The sequence below is a fragment of the Hemiscyllium ocellatum genome, chromosome 14 (genome assembly GCF_020745735.1).
Source record: "Hemiscyllium ocellatum isolate sHemOce1 chromosome 14, sHemOce1.pat.X.cur, whole genome shotgun sequence".
In the NCBI taxonomy this organism is placed as follows: Eukaryota; Metazoa; Chordata; class Chondrichthyes; order Orectolobiformes; family Hemiscylliidae; genus Hemiscyllium; species Hemiscyllium ocellatum.
In genome coordinates, this window is record NC_083414.1 from 31,584,359 (window position 1) to 31,609,197 (window position 24,839).

Below are 24,839 nucleotides of genomic sequence, written 5' to 3' on the forward strand. Positions count from 1 at the left end.
CAATCAGGGAGTCCTGGCTGACAGATAGAAGCAGGCGTCAGACATCCCGTTCAGTCTAAGAACTGGCTCTGATGGAGTTCGATCAGAGTCAAGGATTCCATGTGTAAATAAAGTTGACTTGAAGCACAGGATACTGACCTCTGAAGTTATTTCATTCTTCTAACAGAGAACCATAGAACAGTACAGCACAGTACAGGCCCTCCATCCCTTGACGTTATGCCGGCCTTTTATCCTACTCTTAGATCATAATCATCCCACTTAATTAAGTTTTGGAATAGTGAAGCAGTGGACTTAGGCTTAGGACTTCCATGGGGTATTGCTGAAGTTAACCAGTTTAGTCCAAGGAGCTACCAACTTGAAGAAGTATTTGCCCCTTCAATTTCTCTATTTGGTCAGATCTTATCTATTTCAGCCTTTGCTTATGTCAAGTGGAATGGCTGTGCTTTGCATTTGAATTCCTGCCCCATCATGAGGGATATTTGTGGACTTACAACTTCCTGTTTGATGTTTAATTGTATGTGGTCATTTGTGACATGGATGTGTCAAGACTATAACGTTTTGATTATATCCATTAATTGTGGCATTATTTCATTATATCTGTTGCATGTTGCTTTAGCTGTTCCAAGTATGCACATGTTCCTGTGTTGTAGTGTCACAAGGTTAACATTTTTTAAAGCTGTTCCTGATGCTGCTCCTGCATTCTCTCCTTACACTCTTCATTGATCAAGAGGTGATCATCTCCTTAATGGTATTGTAGAGTAAGGGATTTGTCAGGCCATGAGTTGACAGATTGTGATAGCCCACAATCCTTCACTGATCTCCAGTTTGAGTGCCAGACCCAATCAATATCTATTCCATTTAGCATAGTCGTAATTCCACGCAAAATTATAGGGATGGGTGTGCACTGTGCGGTGGTCACTCTTACCAGTCCTATCATGGACAGGCATATCTGTGTCTAGGAGATGAGTGAGGGCAAAGTCGTTAGTTTTTTTTCCATCTTGTTCGTAACCTCTCTGCCTACTGCAGGCCCATTCTAGCAACTATACCATTACTTATTGTTGCCATTGATTATTAGTGTCGCTACTGAGCTGCTTTGATGGACATTGAAGTCTGTGAGAAACAAAGCTCACTCACTTCAATAGTTTCAGTCCGAGACAAGATCTGAATCAGTAGTGTCATTTATTTTATCCTTGCAAGAGGGTGTGATGTCCACTGTCTACAAAGCAGGGACACACACACCCTGAATTCAATGAATACATGATATTTATGTAATTTGGTTCCTATTTTTTTATCCCATTTACATCTCCTCCCCGTTTACATCTTCCACTTCTCTAAGACCGGCACCCATTACTCCTGTTTATCTCTTGCTTTATCCGGCCTTGTCTTTGACAAAATGCTTATTTCTGGCCTCACAAGGCCGTTTGACCACATCCTGCTGTGGCCCATTGTTAGTTATTATCTACTCCCTCCATCTGTGCTTTCCCCAACTATACTGATCCTTATGACCTTCTAATTGGGGTTTGTTCCTGTGTTTCTGTAAAATGGGAAACAGATACGGATAACTACAGCTTGCGCAAGCATATCTGGCTTAACCTACGTCCTCACAGCACCTTATCTATTTGTCTGTAACACCTACCATTGTTTTGCAGTCACGTTTCATGCTTGCATACAATTTTAGCTAATACAAAAACAATTATGTATTTCCTCCACATAGTTTGCATTCTAGTTGACTCAGTTGAACAATTACACACTGGTGTGAGTTCATTTACCATGCATGAGTAATTATAATTACAGAAGTAATACTACTTTACCTATATCCCACAAAGTCCGTCCACCGTCCGATGTATTCTGTGCTTCTACCATCTTCCGTTCCTCTTTCAATTGGTGTTCAGCCGGAAGGAATATTGATCCATCAGCTGAGGAAAATGGTTTGGAGAGGGACTTCAGCGAATAGTGGGACCAAGTTTGAATCTTAATGACTGACAAATGAATAACAGACTGACAAAAGAAACAAACAAGGTGAATTTGAATAAAAGCAATGTATTACAGCTCTAGGAAACCTGAAGTAAAAACAGGACATGTTGGAAATACTCAGTCAGTTAACTAGCATCTGTGGATACAGGAACAGAATTAACGTTGCCAATCTCGACAGATGCTGGCAGACATTGTGAATTGAAATGCTTGGCTTAGAATCAAATCAGTTACAGAAGGAACAGTAGTGAAAGGGAAAGAAGGTTTGGATTACGAAAGGAAATGTCTGAAAAGAAATTTTAAATATTCAATTTTTAAAGTTCTCTGATATCAATTCACGATATGAAAGAACAAGGCTGAACAATTTAAATTGTTCACTTACTGAACCGGAACTTAATAGGCTGTCATTAACAATTATATTATGAAAACGGAATTTAAGTTATTAATTACTAGACTTAATTTCTGAGGCAAGTTTAATGAACAGTTAGAATGTTCTTAAAAATAATGGGGAAGCTCCTTTGCAAGGTGCTGTTTGTACATTAAATGGTGTAGCAACAGCAATTGGCCTGTAAACTCTAGAGATTGCAATGCTGTCCTCATCTCTTCTGCCCTGTGTTTGCAGGTGAAGTTTCACTGTAATAACAGTACCTACCATTCCAATACATCTATTTTTTAATCAAGTTCTAGCCATTCTTCTTCGTACTTCATGGTTTTTACAGTGTAGGCAAAATATAGTTGGAAACTGATAGTAGTATGTTAAGTCACTGAGTTAATTAGTGACCCTGCTGACTCTTGTAGCAGTAGCAATTAAGTCAATTTATTATTCAGGGCTTTAATTAGTTGCACCGTGTCTGACCTAATTGCCTTGGTTCTATCCAACATCTAATGATTTCTAAAAAAAAATTGTAATTGATTTTGGTTGTCACCATTGTACTTATTACCTGTATAGATGTGCCTAAACTTTCATTTCACGCCAAGTAAACAGTTAGCATAAGTTTAAGTACAACATTCTTATCTCAGAGTCAACTGCAGTGTCAGATATTGATGTCACACAAAACAACTTCATCATTTGGATTGAGTATATTTGAATAAATCAATACAATATTTTAAAATATATATTCTATTTCTATGTATCCTTTCCTTTGATTGCAAATGGTTATTCTTGGTAGCAAGTAATTAGGAAAGCTAGTAAAATGTTATTGTTTATTGTGAGAGGAATAGAATGCAAATGTAAGGAGGTTATGTTTCAGTTAAATGGAGCACTGGTGAAACCACGTCAGGAGTAGTGTCTAGTATTGTTTTCATTTTATTAAGGATGGATGTAAGCATGTTGAAAAGCACTTACCTGTGGATCCATGAGTTATTTTCTCCCCTTAACAGATGTATTTCCAAACTTTGGGAAATACAATCTTTGATGATTAAGTCCAAATAGTTGCTCAAATCTGAAACATTTTATTAGCACAAATTCGGTGGCTCAGTGTTTAGCGCTGCTGCCTCACAGTACTAGGTTCAATCCCATCCTCGGGCGACTGTCTGTGTGGAGTTTGTACATTCTCCCCGTGTCTGCTTGGGTTTCCTTGAGGTGCTCTGGTTTTCTCCCACAGTCCAAAGATGTGTGCAGGCCAGGTGAATTGGCCATGTTAAATTGCCCATAGTGTTAGGTGCATTAGTCAGAGGGGGGTAGGTTGCTCTTCGGAGGATCGGTGTGGAATTGTTGGGCCGAAGAGCCTGTTTCCACACTGTAGGGAATCTAATCTAATCTACTGCTTGAGAACAGTTTATGGGCTCGTGGTTTTGAACTAGACGCAGGCGGGTTTGTACAAGTTGGTGTTGGGTTTGATTTTTTTTTAGAAATTTAATTCCCACTCTTACCCACCCATCTTGGGTGCTTAAGATCACTCTTCTGATTTCTGTCCCATTGCTATGATAACAAAGTAAATGCCAACGGCAAGAACATTTCTTTCGTAGGATGGAGTGTTGCTGAACAAAGAGACCTTGGAGAGCAGGTTCATAGCTCCTTGAAAGTGGAGTCGCAGGTAGATAGGATAGTGAAGAAGTCGTTTGGTATGCTTTCCTTTATTGGTCAGAGTATTGAGTACAGGAGTTGGGAGATCATGTTGCAGCTGTACAGGACATTGGTTAGGCCGGTGTTGAAATATTGCGTGCAATTCTGGTCTCCTTCCTAACGGAAAGACGTTGTGAAATTTGAACAGAAAAGATTTACAAAGGATGTTGCCAGGGTTGGAGGATTTGAGCTACAGGGTGAGGCTGAACAGGCTGGGGCTGCTTCCCCTGGAGCAGAGGCTGAAGGGTGACCTTCTGGAGGTTTACAAAATTATGAGGGGCATGGGTAGGATAAATAGACCTAGGGTGGGGGAGTCCAGAACTAGAGGGCATAAGTTTAGGGTGAGAGGGGAAAGATACAAAAGAGACCTAAGGGACAACGTTTTCACGCAGAGTCGTATGTGTATGGAATAAGCTGCCAGAGGAAGTGGTGGAGGCTGGTAAAATTGCAAAATTTAAAAAGGATTTGGATGGGTATATAAGTAGGAAGGGTTTGGAGGAATATGGACCAGGTGCTGGCAGGTAGGACTAGATTGGGTTGGGATACCTGGTCAACATGGACAGGTTGGACCGAAGGGTCTGTTTCCATGCTATACATCTCTGTGACTCTATGACTGTATGATGGAAGCATTATTAGTAAGATCAGCATTTGTTGTTTGTCCTAAGTTTCCCTGAAAAGGTTCAGGTGAATCACACATGAGGAAAACTGTCTGAAATGGCAGTCATCATTGGATTTTTAAGATCTATTTACTAGTTAACATCTCAGTAAGCCATCATTAAAAAGCTGGGAGTTTGCTATGTTTCATATTTCAGAGCGATACAGATGCCAAAGTGTAAAAATACTGATAGTTATGTATCCTTGAAATTTGAATTCCAGGCTCAAAGGTCCACATGCAACCTGCTGCTATTGTGGAACTTCGTTTAACTTCTAATATTCTTAAAGATCTGCTAAATCATCTCAAGATTATCAAGAAATGAGACTAACTGAGATTTCTTTAAGATATGTAAGTTTTGGCATCAGTTTCGGATTTTGGCCCGCTATGTATAGATGCATTAGATGGAGTTTGTGTGGGCAACACTTTGTGGGCATCTGTCCTACTCACCGTAGAATTTCATCACAATGGTGGTATCCTGGATGTTGCTACCATTCTGTTGCTATCCATGGGAATGAAAATTGACTGCCACTTCAGTTTTTGCGATTGTAGTCACTCACTAAGAGTGTTTGGTTGCCTCCCGAAAGGATGTGTAACTGAACTAGTTAAATTTTGACAATAGTAATGTTCACTTCTTTTTCATTACTACTCCACAAATTCATTGATTTCAATTCAATAACTTGTCAATATTTTAGATTTTAGTTCTTCTGGCTAAAGTTCTGTATCATATTGCTAACATTTCATACTATACTAGAGATTAATTGCTTGTATTCACAGGCTGGATAAGTAACATGAAAATTATTCAATTTATGAATATTTGCATATCATTTGAGGTTTTATATTTAAGGTCAGCAATAACAATTAGTGATGAAGTAACAACAATTAAGTTCTTTTTCTCTATTTCACCATAATCTTTCTCTCTGAAATAATTCTTAATACTATGAAATTTACAGTGAATTTTCTAAGGAAAGGGAAAAGGCTAAGGCCAGAGGAGACTTTCAGAAACTTCGTGAGAAGCAGCAACTTGAAGAGGATCTTAAGGGATATCTGGATTGGATCACTCAGGCAGAAGACATTGATCCTGAGAATGAGGAAGACATTGAGAGTGCGGAGAGACGAAATCGTATGTATCTTTCTTTATCACTACATTAAGGGTATAAGACTGACAAAACACCAATTATTTTGTTTAATTCATTACAGCTTGAACTGTGAAACGTTACATGCATAAAATTTGTTAAAGTTGTTGGTTTATTGATACAGGAATAGCTTTGTGGCATCACAATAAAATTTTGTCTCATGCAAACCTTGGACAGAGTTAAAATCTATATTCCTGGCAGGAGGTGTAGGTAGCAGGAAACCAGGAACTTCATCAAAATATATCTGTTAAGCAAGCACCCTTATATTACTATCCTAACTGATGACCCTGCTTGACAAGTCTAGACACAAAACTAAAATCTTGATTGATAGATCATGCTTTGTTATTTAACCTGGTGGCTTTTAACTGAACGCAAGTACGTAATGCTCCAGGTTAATTTTTAACAATACAGTAGAAGTTTATTACACAAAAGAAATGAAAATTGTATAGAACAATCAATACTATTTACATATAACACAATGTGAAAGATTTCAAAACACATGGGAAACAAAATCCCATCTATCTCAGCACCATTTCTTTACAGTGTTCAAATACTAGAGAGATCCCTCCTGTATCACATCTGTAAATTTGATGTAACTGTTGCACCCTTTTCCTAGTCTTAGGATTTTGATAGTCTTTTCCTGGATCATTCGCAACACCAATTGTAAATTTTCTTAGTTTCAAATAACCCCTCGGGTTCTAACCAAATCTTTCTGGTCTGGAACTTTCAAACTAAAATCCTTACACTGAGGTAACTTATTTTCTAACAGTTCTCAATTAATTCCTTTCTCCAGGAGAAACTGTTCTTGCATCTGACCCCAGCCAGGTCTTCTGTGAAATGTAACCAAAAGCTGTTGAATCTATGGGATTTTCTCTAAACAAAATCACGTCTTGGTTCTGATAAATCAAAAACAAGCTAACACCTTTTAATATTTGCTATTTCTAATCAGAAAACACTGATGTTACAAGTCATGTTGCAGCTGGAGAAGATTTTAGTTAGACCACGTTTGAAGCATTTTGTGAAGTTCTGATTGCCACATGATGGGAAGGATTTAGAAGACTTGGAGAGGGTGCAAAAGAAGTTACCAGGACTTTGCTTGGACTGGAGTATATTAGCTATAAGGAGAAGTTGCACCAACTTGGATTGTTTTTGCTAGAACGTCAGAGTCTGAGGGGCGACCTGATGGAAATATATAATATTGTGGGAGACATGGATAGGGTGGATAGTTGGAATGTTTTTCCCAGGGTGGAAATATGAAATACGAGGGGGCATAGCTTTAAGGTGAGAGGGGTAAAGTTAAAAGAGATGGGCAAGACAAGTTTTTTTACAAAGATGATGGTTGGTGTCTAGAATGTGCTGCCAAGGGGTGGTAGAAGTAGATTTGATAGCAACGTTTAAGAGACATTTAGACAGGCACATCAACAGGTAGGGAATAGATGAGTACAGACCATATGCAGGCAGATAGGATTAGTTTTGAATGGCATAATGGTTGCCACAGATATGGTGGGCCGAAGAGCCTGTTCCTGTGCTATACTGTTATAAGTTCTATGTTCTAAACTCTCATTATCACCCAGGAAGGCCCTCAGTCAGCTGCTGTCTGAAAAATATTGTTTTAAAATTATGACTTCAGAAAAACAAGTTAATTATTACACTTCCTCATACACAGAACAAAACCCATATAGTCCTAGTCCAAAATCCAAAGCCTGAAATAGGTATATCAATAAATATGTAAATCACACATCTTACATCACACTTATTTCTTCAAGTAGTGAAGTAGCTGTTTACCAATTGATGATTTACTTGACTGATTGCTAAAACATCAGGGTTGAAGAGATACAAAGCTGAACATAAATTACTATTCTGTTTTTTGTGAAGATTTTCTTTGTTTGTATTAATTGTTTCAAGTATTCTATGATTACCATGTGATTTGTTTTTGGATCATCAAGTGGTATTTCATGCATCTTCAATGTGTCAAAAATAACTGATTTTTTGTGTTTTCTCTGGTCTCTGAAAAATAAATTTCAAATCAGTTTGAGATAAAACGATCAAACTTTTCAATAATTCTTTGATTAACTCAGTGGGGATGAGAATGCAGCTCAAGAAACCTCTGCAGCAGTTGGAGCTCAAAGCCTCTGCATTATTCGACACTGAAACCTTGAAGTATTATGTCAAATGAATAACATATCCCATTGTATGGTCCAGTGGTGTTTTGAGTACAAACAGATTGTACATATTGTACATTTACTCTCCGGCTCATTACGACCCCGGTTTCTATGTAATTTAGGATTGATCTCATAATGTGGCTAGGTAGAACTCAGGAGAGTTATGTTAAAATAATTTAATGTTCTCCCAAATGATATTCTCCCTCCTACAGGACTATCCTCGGTTTGCCAATCTGGTTTCTTTGATTTCCAGTTGCCATAATACTTGACGTGAAGAGCAACCAGCGCTCTCCTTCACTTCTGGTAGCAGTCACTCTGATCCTAATCTCTCTGGTTCTCTTATATTAAGCATCAAGGCACAAATATACTTAAATGAGTTCATCTGTTGAAGTTAATTCAATGAGAATCAGGTGCATTTAACACCTGAGGCGCAACTAACCCAGATGGTACTGTACTAGTGCTACATTATTCTCCCTATTGATTTTTCAGAAAGTTAGCTTTGCTACATTCTGCAGACTCTCTCCTTAAAGATTTGTTTCTTTTTCAAATGTATGTCAGTGCATAATGAATTTACTATTCCATGACAAATGCCAGATTGAATTGTGCAAAGCTTCTTCAACCTGTCAAAAGATTCTCATGAGTCATAATTTTCAAAGATGCAAACAGTAACCAAATCTATTTTAGGATAGCATAATGACATAATGGATTTTATCTATGAAGTGTATCCTTTATTCAATCCGTTTGGTTAGGTTTGCATTTTGTATGCTGAGCCATTGCACATATAAATACTTACAATGATTCATATTAGCTTGGATTTTAAATTAGCACAATTGGAGAGGGGTGGGGCTTGGAACCCACTTTTTTTATGAACATTACTGCAAGAAGTCCTGAACCTTACCTTATTATGATTAATGGGTTACCTACCTGATATCATTGTAAATTTGCCTGCTCATTTTTCATTGCACAATTTCTGGTAAGCTGTTTAAAGTGCAAATGTCTTAATGTGAGGTTGGCTTTCTTCTGGAAGATTTAATTGGATAAGTGTGCAAACAATCTTCTTGGCAGTGACAAGCCATAGAGTTGGGGCAGTTGTCCCACAGTGGTAGTGTCCATGCCTCTCTACCAGGATGGGTTTCAGTCTCATCTGCTCCAGAGGTGTGTAATAACATCTTTGAACAGGTTGATTAAAAAAAATCTATATCACAGAGTTTCCTATGTGTATTCCTTGAGTTCTTCTGGAGGAGGAACACTGAAGGTCTTTCTGCCAGCCTCTACAGTAAGACCCCAAGGATGACTATACAGCTGTTTTGGGCAGCAATGGCTGAAAGAGTTAGTGCAACAACAGGGAAATCCTCCAATTCCTGGGCTCAGGGTGAAAAGAAGTAAAATGGTGTTAAGAGAACATTAAAGGTGAGTACAGCTCATCTTCTTTCCATCTTTCACAACAGCCTGACAACTCTCCTTCTACTCCCTCTCTGAGCATGCACAACAAATTTCTTCTCTCCATAGGGAAGGGCTATGAGGGGAAGTGCAGGAAGATAGAGCTGCATAGGAGACAGAATAGTTTTAAGCATGTCAACAAGGAATATTGAGCTAATTGGGATTCAAGAAATCTTAATATCACTATGGTAATGATTTCATTGCAAATGAATGTGGAGTCTCTAGTTTAAGTTTGTAAGTTCATGAACTGTTATACTTGGAAAATACATTGTAGCTGCTACAATAGTGAGTGCTGTGCCAGTTGTCAAATTTAAATCTTAGATTAAGATCTGAGATGAAATAAATAGGATTGTAACTACCTGGTTAAAATGTTCTAGCTGTGTGCATGTGCGATGGTCAAACATTTGCTATGATTTAATCATTCCATAGAAGGTGTGATTCGGAAGGTAGATTTTTTTGTGTAAGAATGTGAGTTATTTTCAAATGGAAATTTATGTTAACTTATGCCTGTTGTCTTGTTTCTTTTTAAATGTGTGCAGTGGAAATTAACGCTTTCCATATGTGTTGTAGTTTTACTGAGCATTGATAATTGGTGTGGATTTTGAAAAAGTATTCTAAATGTGCTTTTGGAGCTACATAACTCATGTTGACAGAATTACAGGAGGTATTGTTCAGTGAATAAAGCACTGAACTGGTTAGAGAGTGAAACTTTAGCCCTTGAGAAAATGAAGGTGGTGTTTAACTGCAGTTGTACAGGGCCCTGGTGAGACCATACCTGGAGTATTGTGTGTAGTTTTGGTCTCCCTACCTAAGTAAGAATCTAACTGTCATGATGGGAGTGCAGTGGAGGTTCATGAGGCTGAGACTGGGGATGGCTGGACTGTCCTATGAGGAGAGGTTAGATTGAGTATTTACTAGATTTTACAAAGATGTGAGGGGATCTGTTCGAAACGCATAACAGGGGTAGACAAACTAGAAGCAAGGAGGATATTTTCCTTGAGTAGTGTCTAGAACTAGGGATATCATTTCTGGATACAAGGTAGATCATTTAGGATATGTTCCAGGAAGTGATAGATACATTTTTTGACTTTAATTGCATCAAAGGATATGAGGAGAAAGCAGGAATATGGCAATGCGATAGAGGATCAGCTGTAACCATATTGAATGGCAGACCAGGTTAGAAAATCAAATGGCCATCTCCTGCTACTTGTTTCTGTGTAACTTATGGCCTCAGCAGTCAGTGTAGCTTGGTGATAAGGGCTGAAAACAAAAGTGAGCTTCTGAGACATAAGTATAGTCGTTGATGTGACATTTGCAGCAGCAACTCAGTTATCAGCGCTGTGTGTAATTTGGAAGTAGGATTCATGTGTGGTGAGACACTTGCAAAAGTGGATTGCAGCTGGTAGAAGTCTATTTGTTTTTTAAGGGCTCCTGTTGAGGATTTCTTGAGGGCTACTTTTTTCATTCCTCACTAATGCTTTGATTAGGTGATACAATCGTATTGAAACAAAATGTTTTATATTTCCTGTTTTCTCCCATATCTCTTGACACTTTTAAAGTTGAAAAATTTAAATATCACTTTCTTGAATGTATTCAAAATGGTTCACCCCATATCCTGAGACCATATTTGGTGCTTGGACTCCCTCAGAAGCAGATTAGAATAATTCGTCAATATCCTTAATAATAGCTTTCCATTAAATTGAAAGCCACAACATAAGGAAGTCATTAATTTCCTTGACAGCACAGCATTTAAGTTGGTACTAGATAACTTAGAAATGTTAACAACAGAAATGTTTTTCCAAATAATTGACACAAATCTACACACAAAAAGACATCACGCTAAGCAAACCTTTCAAAGACAGATTAGGTCAAGATCATAGCTAATGCATTTTCACCACATGCAGAGTTGGAAGATTTTAAACAGGCAGTTACAACCCTATTCACTGTCTCTCAGTTCTCAAGTTTAAATATAACAATTGACAGTGTCTGACTACATTTGATAGTTCTTAACCTTTGGCACCTCTAAACTAGGAATTCCATATTAATTTACAAGACATTCATTAGTTCCAATGATTTAAAGTTTTCTGGAATCCTAGTTAGCTGAGTATGTTTTTGTTGACAGGTTTAAAGCTGTTTTCTTCACCTTGCAGTGGTCCATTTTTCCTAATCCCACTACCTTGCAAGCTCCTCCACCCATACCACTTTTGTAGCCACTTTCTTCACCAATGCTGTTCTGACGGTTTCCTTCTGACACCCCCTTGCAGTTATCTTCTCTCCATTTTTCCTTATTTTCCCCAGTATTGCACATTCCTTCCTCCACTTTGCAATTTGATCCATCCCTCTTGCAGCCTCTTTCACTTCCCCACTGCCAACCTTGCAGCCCTGATCTTACCAAAAGTCTTTTTCACCTGCCTTCGACCTTAAAACCCAACCCTTCTCCAGCAGGTAAAACCCTTAGGTAAAGGTGGCCCTCAATCCTGGTTTTGGCTAAAAGCAGCACTTAATCCTGGCCTTGGCAAAAGCTCTCCAGCCCCACTGGCTCCCTTGCTCAGTTTCCTTCCTGCTTGGTGCTCTTCCAAGCTATCAGCAACATGCATGGAAGAAAATTAGCCTGTGATTTGAGTAATGACTCCTTTTATTCCATTCTGTTTCTGGGGCTGACTTTCTCTGGTTGTTACCACCAGTGAAACTTCATTGGCATTTTGAGGATTTTTGGGGATGGGTTCACCCACTGTACCTGTGTACTTTGAGCATTTTATGGGGAAAGAATAGACGTTTGTTGACTGAGGTCGCAGATGATCTCTGTTCAAGATTTTGGTAGGAGTAGCTTACTAAACAAGAAGCTTTTTGAATTGCACAAAGTAATACTGAGTATCTTAGGCTTGCCAAACAGAGCCTCTACTACTGCTGGAGAACATGCAGGAATCTAGCTTCACAAGACCATAAGATACAAGAGCAAAATTAGGCCATTTGGTGCAATGAGTTTGATCTGCCATTTGTTCATGGCTGATTAAATTTCTCAACCCTATTCCCCTACCTTCTCCCTGTAACCTTTGATCCCCTTGCTAATCAATTATCTATCTATCTCTATCTTAAATACATTCAATGACTTGGCCTCTATAGCCTTCTATGGCAATGAGTTTCACAGATTCATCACCTTCTGTTTGAAGATGTTCCTCCTCAACCAGTTCAAGGTCATCTATTCACTTTAAGACTGTACTTGTGGGTTTGGGAGAGCTGGGAGATGAAATTTGGATTTATTATGCAACATTTGATCTCTGATGTCTCAAGTTTCATTCTAAGCAAGCAAAAGCCACACAATGTTTAAGTGATTCAGTTAAGATTCATTTTGGGGTCATGAGATCACTGCTTGTTATCTTACAAAATTAGTTTGGTACATGCTTGATCAGAATGCTATCATGGTGGCACATATGACAATTATCCAAAATGTCAGGTCATGCTCCAGATAGGTATTAGATGCTAACTGATGTTGCAATCCTCATGTGGGATGCCCATACAATCCTTGGATAGCAGACAGTGCTGCTTGAGCCAGACTCAACAGGAGCAAAGTCTGCACCATTTTCTGGTGGACGCCATAGTGGCTCAACGGTCAGCATTGCTGCCTCACAACAGCAGGAACCAGAATTCGACTCCAGCCTTTGGTGACGATTGTTTGAAGTTAGCACAATCTCCCCGTGCCTACACAGGGCCTCTATGGAGAGTTACTGCAGATTGGTGTGGCATAGCAGTTAGCACTCTTGTCTCACAGTGCCAGGGACCCTGGTTTAATTCCAGCCCTAGGTGACTCTGTGGAGTTTGCATATTCTCCCTGTGTCTGCATGTGTTTCCTCTGGGTGCTCCACAAGTGACTAGACATGATAGATTACTCAGTGTCCAAGCAGGTGTAGGTATGTGGATTAGCCTTGGTAAATGTGAAATTATGGAGACAGGTGGGGGGGGGGATCTGAGTGGGGCCCTCTTTGGAGGGTCAGTGCAGACTCAATGGATGGGATTACCTCCTACCCTGTAGGGATTCTATGATTTTTATGATTTCTTTGAATTTCAGAACTCTCTAATGCCAAAATAAGTAATTCCACAGAGGTGAATTTGATTGCTGATGTACCCAGCCTTTTGACCTTTAGTACAAGCTTACGTGATTCCCATGCAGACTTAGAGTTCACATTGTCATCAGCTTTGTATTAAGTGATTAGCCTCATCTAGCTATTCTGAACAAGTTGAATATTGAAGAAATGGATGCATGTCACAGGTAGAAGACATGGTTATATCTTCCTCTGAAATTGCATAATGTTCTGGAGTAATAATAGCTCAATGGACATCAAACAAAGTGAAAGCCCTTCTTGTTCATAAATGCTGTTAGCTGGTCGTCTTATCTTTTTTGAGAGCCTGAGTACAATCTTTAATCCCCTAGATGTAAGGGAATTCAGCCACTACAAATGGTAATTTTTTTCAATTTATGTATTGGCATCAATAGGAAAGATGGCTCAGTCACAGACAAATCAATCATTGTTGACCATCTTGCTGCAACTGAGCATTGTACATTGAGGAATTTGGGTGTGATGTCTCACGAGACAGTTTAGAAGGAGCCCAGGCAATGAAAGGTGATGGTGACATCTGGTTTCGGGTGGTAAACTTCAACAAGGAAATCAGATTGCTGGACTAGAACCACCCCATTCATGCACGTATTGTAAAATATGGGCTTCCAGTAAATAACACATGGTCTAAAAAAGAATATGGGGGAAGTAGTGGCATTCTGAAAATCCCAAACCCCAGGTTAATGTTCTGGGGATATGGCCTCATGGCGATGGTGAAATTTGAATTCAATAAAAATCTGGAATAAAAAGAAGCTGGCCTTATGGCTCCAATGTAACCACTATTATCCGTGTAAAAACCTACCTGCTTCTCCCTTTATGGAGGATAACATCTGTCATTTTTGTCTCGTCTGGCCTGTGTGTTACTTCAAACCTAAAGCAATGTGGCTGACTCTTAACTGCCCTCAGGGCAATTAGGAATGTACAATAAATGCTGGCCCAGTTAACAATGCCCACCTCCCATGAATGTATAAAAAGCTGAAGTAATGGCAACATCAGGTTTCAGGTGCTAAGATACTTGTTTGATGGTTTTTCTGCCTTTTTTCTGAATCAAACTGCTTCTACATTTCTCAAAATAGGATTACTTGTCTTTTTAGGCTGATGGGGCTTTTCATCATTACTCAGTTTTATTTTAGAATCCCTACAGTGTGGAAATAGGCCCTTCGGCCCAATAAGTCCACACCAACCCTCCGAAGTGTAACCCACCCAGACCCAATACCCCTACTCTATACTTATCCCGATTAATACACCTAACTTGCACATCTCTGAACACTATGGGCAATTTGGCACAGGCAATGCACCTAACCTGTACATCTTTGGACTGTGGAAGGAAACCGGAGGAACCCCACGCAGCCACAGGGAGAATGTGCAAACAGCCGCCTGAGGCTGGAATTGAACCTGGGTCCCTGGCACTGAGAGGCAGCAGTGCTAGCCACTGTGCCACCCATTTTTAAAATGCATAATACTATTAAGCAGTTAATAACATCAGTATTATTGGATTCCTGGAGATCTTCTTGACTGCTGCCAGATTCAAACTGACATTAGGCAAGGCAAAGTCCTTGCCACAAAAATTGCTTATCTTTATGGATAGTTGGCAGCGAGTACAGTTACTTTCCTGCTGACTGTACAACCTCGACCAGGGAGGTTTGGCTGACTCATTTGAGTAACCAGTACTGCAGTAACTGCAAGAATATTTGAAATACATTTAAAATTGGTTAAGCAAGCCTTAGAATGAAACTACTTACATTATCTTTACACCGATACCATTGTATTTTTAAAACATTAAATTTTTAGACAGCTGTTATTGAATTATCGTTCATCTAGGTATTGTGATGATGATGTGATCTAGGTAACAAAGAAATTTAGCTGAAAATGTGTTGCTGGTTAAAGCACAGCAGGTTAGGCAGCATCTCAGGAATAGGGAATTCGACGTTTCGAGCATAAGCCTCATGATGAAGGGCTTATGCTCGAAACGTCGAATTCCCTATTCCTGAGATGCCGCCTAACCTGCTGTGCTTTAACCAGCAACACATTTTCAGCTGTGATCTCCAGCATCTGCAGACCTCATTTTTTAAACAAAGAAATTTAACAGAGCAAAACAGCGGCAAAAGTGACTCAACTTGCAAGTTCATTACTCTCAACAATCAATCATGATTTACAAATGATCAAGTAATGTAAACACGATCATTTCAAGAATGAAATAATAACAAACACCAGATTGTATTGAAATAGACTTTAGAGGGGATTAAGGAATATTTTATTGTCATGTTATATAGTATATTAGCATGTTCTATTGTCATGTTATATAGAATATTAGCATGTTCCATACTTTATAATTTAGAGTTAAATATAAAATGTAAAATCACTTAAAGGCAGAATCTCTGTTAGGTTCAGAGCAGTAGTCTGAATTTACCAGGAATGAGAGATTTAATATTAAATATATTAAATCATTTTGATTGTTTCAAAACAATGATAAAGAATAAAATAAGAGGGAAAGAATGATAACTATAAGAAAGAAATAAAATACTGAACTTTTTTTTGCTAAGTCCAAGTTGCATTGAGGTTCTTGAAGGGATTTCTACCAAGAAATCTCACCGTACCTTACTTAAACTTGCATCATTAATTACCTACCTGAGCAATATAGTATCCATAAGATCCAATTCCAACCTCATGTTACTGCACACCATTCCCAGAAAAAAAGCTTGCTGATCAGCAAATATCCAGGAACCACTGGCAACTCTTGCACCTGTGCTATCTTTAAAAGCCCATTGCACATCAAGATAAGCACTGTCAGTCCCTGACATTTGTTTTGGATGTGGTAAACAGGGAGATATCAGCATCACACTTTATGGGCAGAGACCTAGAGGTCTTGTTGGTTGGTGTGGTGCAGAGTTGGACTTCCTCTTCCCTGAGAATCAGTAGTGGACACCATGCCAACTTGATTCAAGATTGCCACTTGGCCAGTGCAGTCTCAGCGATCTGGAGAAATGCATAGCAAGGTAGAAAGGGAATCTATGATCTTCACTATCTCACCAGCATAATTGCAACCATCTTGACTCCAATACGCCACACTAGCTCTACTTCTGCTACTGTACTATCTCCAATGTCCAGCACTATCACTAATAACTGCACCATTTTACCTCATTTGTAGTCACCTACCTCAACCCCTGAAACCTCAAACCCTACATGACTTCTCCACTGTCTACTCAATCATTCGGATGCCTCCCTACCTGTACCATTGGCTACAGCTGAACAATCCTTTTTTTTCCTTCCTTAATATCTCCCTCTCTTATCTTAGAGTGAAACATTCCAAATTGGGCAGAAAAAGTCAATATGGGTGCTGGGCTGCCAGACATTCAGCTCTTCGCCCCTTCTGCAGAGAGCATTCTGACTAATTGTCTTGAGAGACTGACTGTTTCCAAATGCTTGACTGTATTGGATATTGCTTTTTGATGTACTATGCTGGGACTCCTTGCTCAAAGGTTATCCCCTTTGACTGATTAAAGCAGATTACTGTGGCAAGATTCATTCCCTTGTGTCTGTGCTAAGTGAGGCATGGTAAGACTGAAGTAATGTGAGTAGAAAGTGAGTCTGGTATTGCTAACTAAGGGGACAAAGGACAATCCGAGACAATACAATACAGGGATGTTTTAAGCATCTTGGTAGGCTGAGTGAATGAGTGCTGTGATAGCGAGTAAAATTGCCAAAGATTTAGCCTGGTCAAGTCCATGAATTGGGTGTATGTCAAAGAGTGCAGTGTCCTTATTGCAGCATTACGATGATAGTTGTTTGTACAGCATTGAAGAGGAGAAGCATCCTGTAAGTGGATTAGAGATGAGTGATCAGGATTCTCAGCTAGCATACATAGAGCGCCAGTACTATGGACATGAGGTACATATGGCTGTTGCCCATGGAGCACTCACTGAAATGTTGATGCCCAGTGTCCAACATGGAGGTCCTTTGCTGCAAGTGGTGAGCTGAATTTGCCATTTCTGATTTCCATTTTAACTTTCTCAACATTGAGTTTGTTTGATATTCACCTTGCTATCTGAATATGCCAATGAGGCATGTTAGTTTTAATAGCGTGTTTAACAAGCCATAATTTATCTTCATTGGCAACCTACCACTGTGCTGCTTGTCAAAAGCCTAATAGATGCTCCTGAGTTTGGATCAGCTTTACTGGATTTTGCACCAATCTCACCATAGCCTATGTTGCTTAGACCCCTGTAATAGTCTGCCCTTTGTGTATATCTATGTATGTGGACAGAAAGGAAGAAAGATTACTGTATTATTCGCACAAATGGTAACATCCAATTAGTCTAATGCAGGCTTTCACCAAATGGTAAAAATAACTCCATTCAAAGCAGTTCTGTAAGATTCGCAGCATCCAAAATTGGTCTATCCAAGGCAGATCCTTAAAATGTTATAACTCATTGGTATATACATAAACAAGTCTCCAAACAACCTTGTGCAATGGGTAGTGAACTGTAACATGGAGACAGAAAATAGATTTTATTGATAGACAAAATAACGTGATTGGCAAATGGGAAACATCACCAAAAGGATGTATTAACAGTTTGACTTCTGCAGGGCCTGTAAACCTCGCAGTGACTGGTAAGAAGAACTCATGCTTGTTCTGAGAAAGTCTGGATTAGGCTTTGAAACGCTGGGGTGGAGCCAGAAATTGGATTTAAAGAGAGCACTGAATCCAGTCTTTGCTGTTGCAGCTCTAGTGGTCACCTCAACTGTTGAAGACTATGTTGACTAAATGACTGACTAGAGATTGACCCTGGTTATGGTTGTTTGGAGACTTAGTAGTGTATACATTAAGGGCAACTATTTTGGAGCTGTCAGATGAATTTGAGATTGTTTTATCATTTTGGGAAGTTGTTAACTCTGTTTTGCTACTTTACAATTTAGGAGATAATGCCTTCTTGGTATTATCAGATCAAAGACAAGAATTCCTTTCAATTTAGATTGTGAAGAATTAAATACAAGTATAGTTTCAATAACACAATTTTGGATTAATTTTAGAGATAATGGTTGAAACCACACATGGATTGATAACGTTTGGGCAGTGCACTATAAAAACAATTGAGTGGTTCTAGTTACTGATCAGTGCAAGTAGCTTTGCATTCAGTGTCTCATCTTTTCTTTCTTGCATTATTTTTGTTGCATTAGACTTAATGTTAAATCATTTTGCCAATTGATTCTAATCTTTGCTATGTTGCTGCTGCCATCTCATGTTTAAATAACTGGAATTGCATGAATTTAATATAAAGGGGTAACATTGGCCGAATTACTGAAAAAGAAGAAAGGAAGATTTGCATGGTTTAGCCAGTCATCTGAAACACATGGTAATTTTTATTTGCTTTAGTTTTGGATTTGTTTGTGCTTTGTGTGGATTGTGCTGATTCTTGTAATTATTTTCTATCCATTGCATGATCTGTCTATTATTTGCAGTGCTCCATAATAACAAGAATATTCTTTTTCTGTCAAAAAGAGGCTGTTTTGGTTAAATGGCCAGATTATGAAAATCAGGTTGTCATTTGACTATTCTTTTAATTGTGTGCAAATCAGTGGACATATTCGACAATCATATTCTGAAAGATATCAAAAGTGTAAGATAAAGTTGAAACTGGATAAAAAGAAACCAACTTGAATGTGTCTTATCTCCAGGTTTTATACTTCTTTATGTTAAGAAACAAATTACTAAATACTTTTTAATCAAAGTCTTGTTGTCTTCACATTAAGTGTAACTTTTTAACTGAACTATGTGCTTTCGTCTTTCATTAGAGTTATTAACTACTCTAAGTGGTATGATTTACTGTGGCAAATTTTCATGTATAAGTTCCTTCTATTGTCAGAAATAAATGCATATGGTGTTGATTATGGACAGCTATTGATTCTAAATTTGGCCAAAACGTATTTCAAGCACAATAGATGACAAAAGAACATCCTTATTGTTTAAATTGTCTAAAAAGGTTATCCCTTTCTAGCAAAAATGCACTTGCATCTGAAATTGAATGTTAACTGCCTCCCTTGCAGTTTTGGTCAGATTAGTTGATCATGATAGAAATCGATCTCTGTTACATATTCTTTTTTTCTCAGTTAATTATGGATTTATAATGCCAGTCTTCCATAATCGTTTTAACTGACAGCTCATATTGTATCCTTCATGCCAATTCACTATCCATTCACCTCACGCAACTAACTGTTAGGATCTGCGATTAATATCAAAAACTGGAAAATATGCCTGCTAGTAGCTTTCTGAAATTAGGTAATGTTTTATGAGGTCTGATTCAGTCTCACAGCATAGTCATTTTGTCCTTTTATCTCAGTTCCTCTCATTTTGTGTTGAAAAGTTCCTTCTGGAAACTATTTGTTTGTCCAATAATCAGGATACACTTTCAATGCATATGGGTATAGACATGCTCAATTTACCAATTACTTGTGATAAAGCACCAACTGAAATCTATATGGGGTAAAGAATGAACATATTAAATTTAGCAATAAACAAATTTGAGTGTAAGCAAAACTCCAGTCGTCTTTGCAACACAAACACATAATCAAACCATACAATTGCTTAGCTTAGAAAGAATTGTGTGTTTCCACTGTGTAAAAGGCAAGAGTCCACTTGTTTAATGCACGCATTAACTATGTCAAGTATTGTGAACTGTGAACAGTGCTGTGCAGGGTTGGGGGGGGGGGGGGGTGGGGGCGGCGGTGCGGGGGTGCAGATTTGCACACAGGTTAAATTTGATTTTACTTATTGGAGGTGAGAATTTTCCAGTCTGTTTGAAATATTTTACAGAATTGAATAGATTCTCACAGTTGTACAAAAAAAATCATTCAATGATTTTGTTATTTATTAAGCTTATAGATTCAAAGTGAAAAGACTTACAAAACAAACATAACTTTACCTTTATGTTAATAGCCGAAGGCTATCATAGTCTTGCCAGATTATAGGGCTGCTCTCATTGGAGAGAAATGCTGGTATGGTTTAACCTGAAGGTCACCATGCTTCAGTGAATGGAAAGGTTGAGAAGCAGATTTCTTCACAGTAACCTTAGCCAGTGTGGAAATTGAACCCATGCTGTTGTCTTCCCTTCACATTGCAAACCAGCTGGCCAGCCAAATGAGGTAACTGACCCCATACCACATCAAATGAGATGTCAAAAACATGCTTAATATAGTTTGGAATCCCTCAAACTGAAAGATAACCTAAATATATTTTTGCTATGTGTACTTTACTCATTAACCTGTTAAATAATGTTAGCAGAGAATAGCAATTTGCATTTGTGTAGTGCTTTTGAAGTCTAAATATCTAAGGGTGCTTCATGTGCCCCTCACTAACAGCATTGTGGGTGTATCTACATCCCAGTAAATGCAATAGTTTAAGAAGACAGCTAACCACCAATTTCTCAAGGGCAGTTAGGAATCAACAATAAATGCAATGCACATATCTGTATTCCATGCATGAATTTTTAAATAAATGCCAAAAGAGACATCCAACTAAGAAAAGTGTTTTAAAAGAACTGTCAGGATCTTTGGTCAATGAAGTGGATATAAAGAATATAAGACCATAAGACATAGGAGTGGAAGTAAGGCTATTTGGCCAATCGAGTCCATTCCACCATTCAATCATGGCTGATGGGCATTTCAATGCCACTTACCCGCTCTCTCCCTGTATCCCTTAATTCCTTGTGAGATCTTAAGGAGGTGAGGGAAGTGAGGAAAGAAAGGTTTAGGCAGGGACTCCTACGGCATCGGATGAAGACTCAGGGAGTTCACAAAAGTTTAATTCAGATGTTTAAAGAATTAAGGGGTAGAAGGAGTAGATTGAAAAGAATACATGGAACTGTATGAGTAAAACCATGATGGTTTTAAACATGAAAATAAAAATGTTAAATTTGAAGCATTATGCTACTGACAGCCAATATAGGAACAATGTCTAATAGCTGAAAGGTTTTTGAGTTGTTGCTTATAAGTTGAGCAGACCAAATGAGTGAAATATATGTGGGGAAATGGTAAGTAGTAATAGCTCATCAAGTCAATATCATTGAGGTGTGTGACCCAACTTTGGGTTGGCCTCAGATCTCCTATTTTGGGCATATGTTGCAGTTGAATTGTAGTTATGTTTTTTCTTTTGGAGAGAAGAATGAAATTGATCCTAACAGCTGTGGTAAAATGTGAGAGGTACATCATGATCATGATGATGGATTGAACATTTTATACCCTGACAAATTCCATAATTGTTATCTATTTTCTGCCAGAAAGTAATTGATGGGTTTGCAATTGATAATGTCCACTTTTACATGACTGAAGTGGTTATGACTTTGGTGTGGGGTGGGGCAGGGGCGCGGGTGGTTGGGGGAGTGGGGGGAGAGATGACAACCTTTCAGGGGAAAACCACAGCTGCCAGGTCTCTGGCACTGAGCCTGGCTCTGGCTCAGAAGGAAAGGGAGGAGAAGAGGAGAGCACTAGTGATAAGAGATCCGATGGTTAGAAGAACAGACAGGAGATTCTGTGGTCATGAGCGAGACTCCTGGATGGTATGTCACCTCTCCTGGGTGTCAGAGTTAGAGATGTCTTGGATCAATCTTCAGGATTCTTAAGTGGGTGAATGACCAGCCAAAAGTCATGGTACATATTGGTACCAATGGACATAGCTAGGAAAAGGGATGAAGACCTGAGAAGTGAATATAGGGAGTTAGGTCAGAAGCTAAAAGGCAGTACGAGCAGAGTAGTAATCTCAGAGTTGCTGCTGGTGCCACGGACTAGGGAGGCTAGGAACAGAAAGCGAGTGCAGCTCAACATGTGGCTGCATTTGCTGATATAGGAGGAGGGCTTCAGATATGTGGGTCATTGGGATACCTTCTGGGGAAAGTGGGACCTTTTACGAGGAGGACGGTTGTAGCTGAACTGGACCAGTACCAATATCCTGGATGGAAGGTTTGCGAGGGCTCTTTGTGAGGATTTAAACCAGAGCTACAGATTAGAGGATGAGGTACTTAGTGAACAGGCAGATACAGCGTGCAGAGAATCTGTGAGGAAGAATAGACAGTTGATAGGGAAAAGTTGTCGTCACTGTGATGGGTTAAAGTGTGTCTGTTTTAATGCAATAAATGTTATGAATAAGGGTGATGAACTTAGAGGATGGATCAGTACTTGGATCTATGATGTTGTGGGCATTACGGAGAGTTGGATATTAGAGGAGCAGGAATGGTTCTTGGATGTTCTGGGGTTTAAATGTTTCAAAAGGAATACGGAGGGAGGTAAAAGAGGTGAGGATGTGGCATTTCTAATCAGGGATACTATCACAGCTGCAGAAACAGAGGTCATCAAGGAGGATTTGTCGACTGAGTCAGTATGGGAAGTCAGAAACAGGAAAGGAGAAGTCTTTCTGTTGGGAGTTTTCTTATAGACCCTGCAATAGCAACAGAGACATGGAGGAGCAGATTGGGAGACAGATTTTTAAAACGTGCAGAAGTAACAGGGTTGTTGTCACGGGTGACTTCAAATTCCCTAACATTAATTGGAACCTCCTTAGTGCAAATAGTTTGGATGGAACAGATTTTAAGTGTGTCCAAGGAGGGTTCCTGGCTCAATACGTAGATTGACCGACTAGAGAGGAGGCCATATTAGATTTGGTGCTTGGCAATAAATCATTTCAGGTGTCAGATCTCTCAGTGGAAGAGCATTTCTGTGATAGTGATCACAACTCCCTGACTTTCACTATAATCATGGAGAGGGATAGGAGCAGATGATATGGGAAAGTATTTAATTATGGGAGGGGGAATTATAATGCTATTAGGCAGGAACTGTGGAGCATAAATTGGGAGCTAATGTAGTCAGGGAAATGGATGACAAATGTGGAGGTTGTTTATGGAGCACTTGCTGCACTCGACAAAATGGTATACTTATTATTGAGGGGAACAGTCACAGGACATCCCTGCACTGACTGCCTATTCTCTTTCACTCTCCTGACAATCACCCAGCTACCTTTATCCTGTAATTTAGGTGGAACTACCACCGTACAACTCCTCTCCATCACCCCCTCAGTCTCCCAAATGATCTGGTCTGTGAGCAGCTGCAGTTGGATGCATTTCTCGCAGGTGAAGTCAGCAGGGACACTAGTGATTATCCTCACCTCCCACATCCTGCAAGAGGAGCATGCAGCTGCCCTAGCTTCCATTCCTTATGCTCTAAATTGCCAAAAAAGATAACGTCTTACCAACCCTCCATACTGAGCCTTATGTTTTTGGTTCGACGAGGATGGTGAGAGACACAACATGTGTAGTGGTTTGGGTTTAGCCACTGCCGGAACATATTAGTTCACTTTCCCAGCAGTTCCCATGTCTGCTGATTCACAAGGTAAGTATTTAATATTCTAAATTCTCTTCCCAGCTGCTCCCTGGCTCACGCTTTCTCAACTCCCGCTGCTGAAATGGAAGCTGTTGATTCATGAAGTAAGTATTTAATATTCAAATTTACCTTCCCAGCTGCCCCGGCTTGTGCTCTCTCGAATTATGAACATCCCATAAAATGATCATTCTGTCTTGTAGTCTCCTTGACTATATTAGAGGCAGTAATGTATTGCAATTGTCAATTCTGATTCTAAACAGCTTTGGCTTTCCCAATTCATTTTTAAAAAAAATTTAATGCAATAGGGGTATTAATGAGCAGCATTTATTAGTTATCCTCACCCATTCTTGTGAAGTTATTGGTGAGCCACCATCTCGACTGTGACTTTCACAGTAATGTGAGGTACAGAATTCTATAATTTTGATTTTGACAATAAAGGAACTGTAATACAGAGGAACCTTGATTATCTAGCATTTGATTATCCAACAAGATCGCAAGGTCCTGATGCTTGGTTAAACTGTTATCTGGCATTCAACTATCCAAACAAAATACTCCCTGCCCGTGTCGTTCAGATAATTGAGGTTCCTATGTATATTGCAAATGGACTGTGTGCAATTTGGAGGGAGCAATTTTAGGAGAGATGGTATTTTCATCCATCTCTTGACCGTTAAGTTGACTAAATCTGGAAGCACAGGATCATCAGATTTATCTATGATTATCTTTAGGTGAACACAGAAACATCATTAGGCATTTAGCATGTTGAACCTGCTCTGCCATTTAATATCAAATATGGCTGATGGAACACTTCATTGCGTTTTACCCACACTTCCTGAATAACCCTATCATGCTATTGGCAATCAGAAATCCATCAATTTCTATTTTAAATATATACTTTAAAGACTGACTGTCCTGTGAGGGAGAGAATTCCAAATATTC

At 39.0% G+C, this 24,839-nt stretch overlaps 1 protein-coding gene across 1 annotated transcript in view; it reads left to right on the forward strand.

Annotated features, from left to right (window-relative positions):
• The window catches only part of LOC132822470 (voltage-dependent L-type calcium channel subunit alpha-1D-like), a 579,417-nt gene that overhangs the window by 275,411 nt on the left and 279,167 nt on the right, over positions 1 to 24,839 (forward strand). The window contains exons 9-10 of the mRNA XM_060835847.1: positions 5,642 to 5,811; positions 18,818 to 18,892. Of these exons, the coding sequence (XP_060691830.1) occupies positions 5,642 to 5,811; positions 18,818 to 18,892 (245 nt within the window). The remainder of the gene's footprint in view (positions 1 to 5,641; positions 5,812 to 18,817; positions 18,893 to 24,839) is intronic.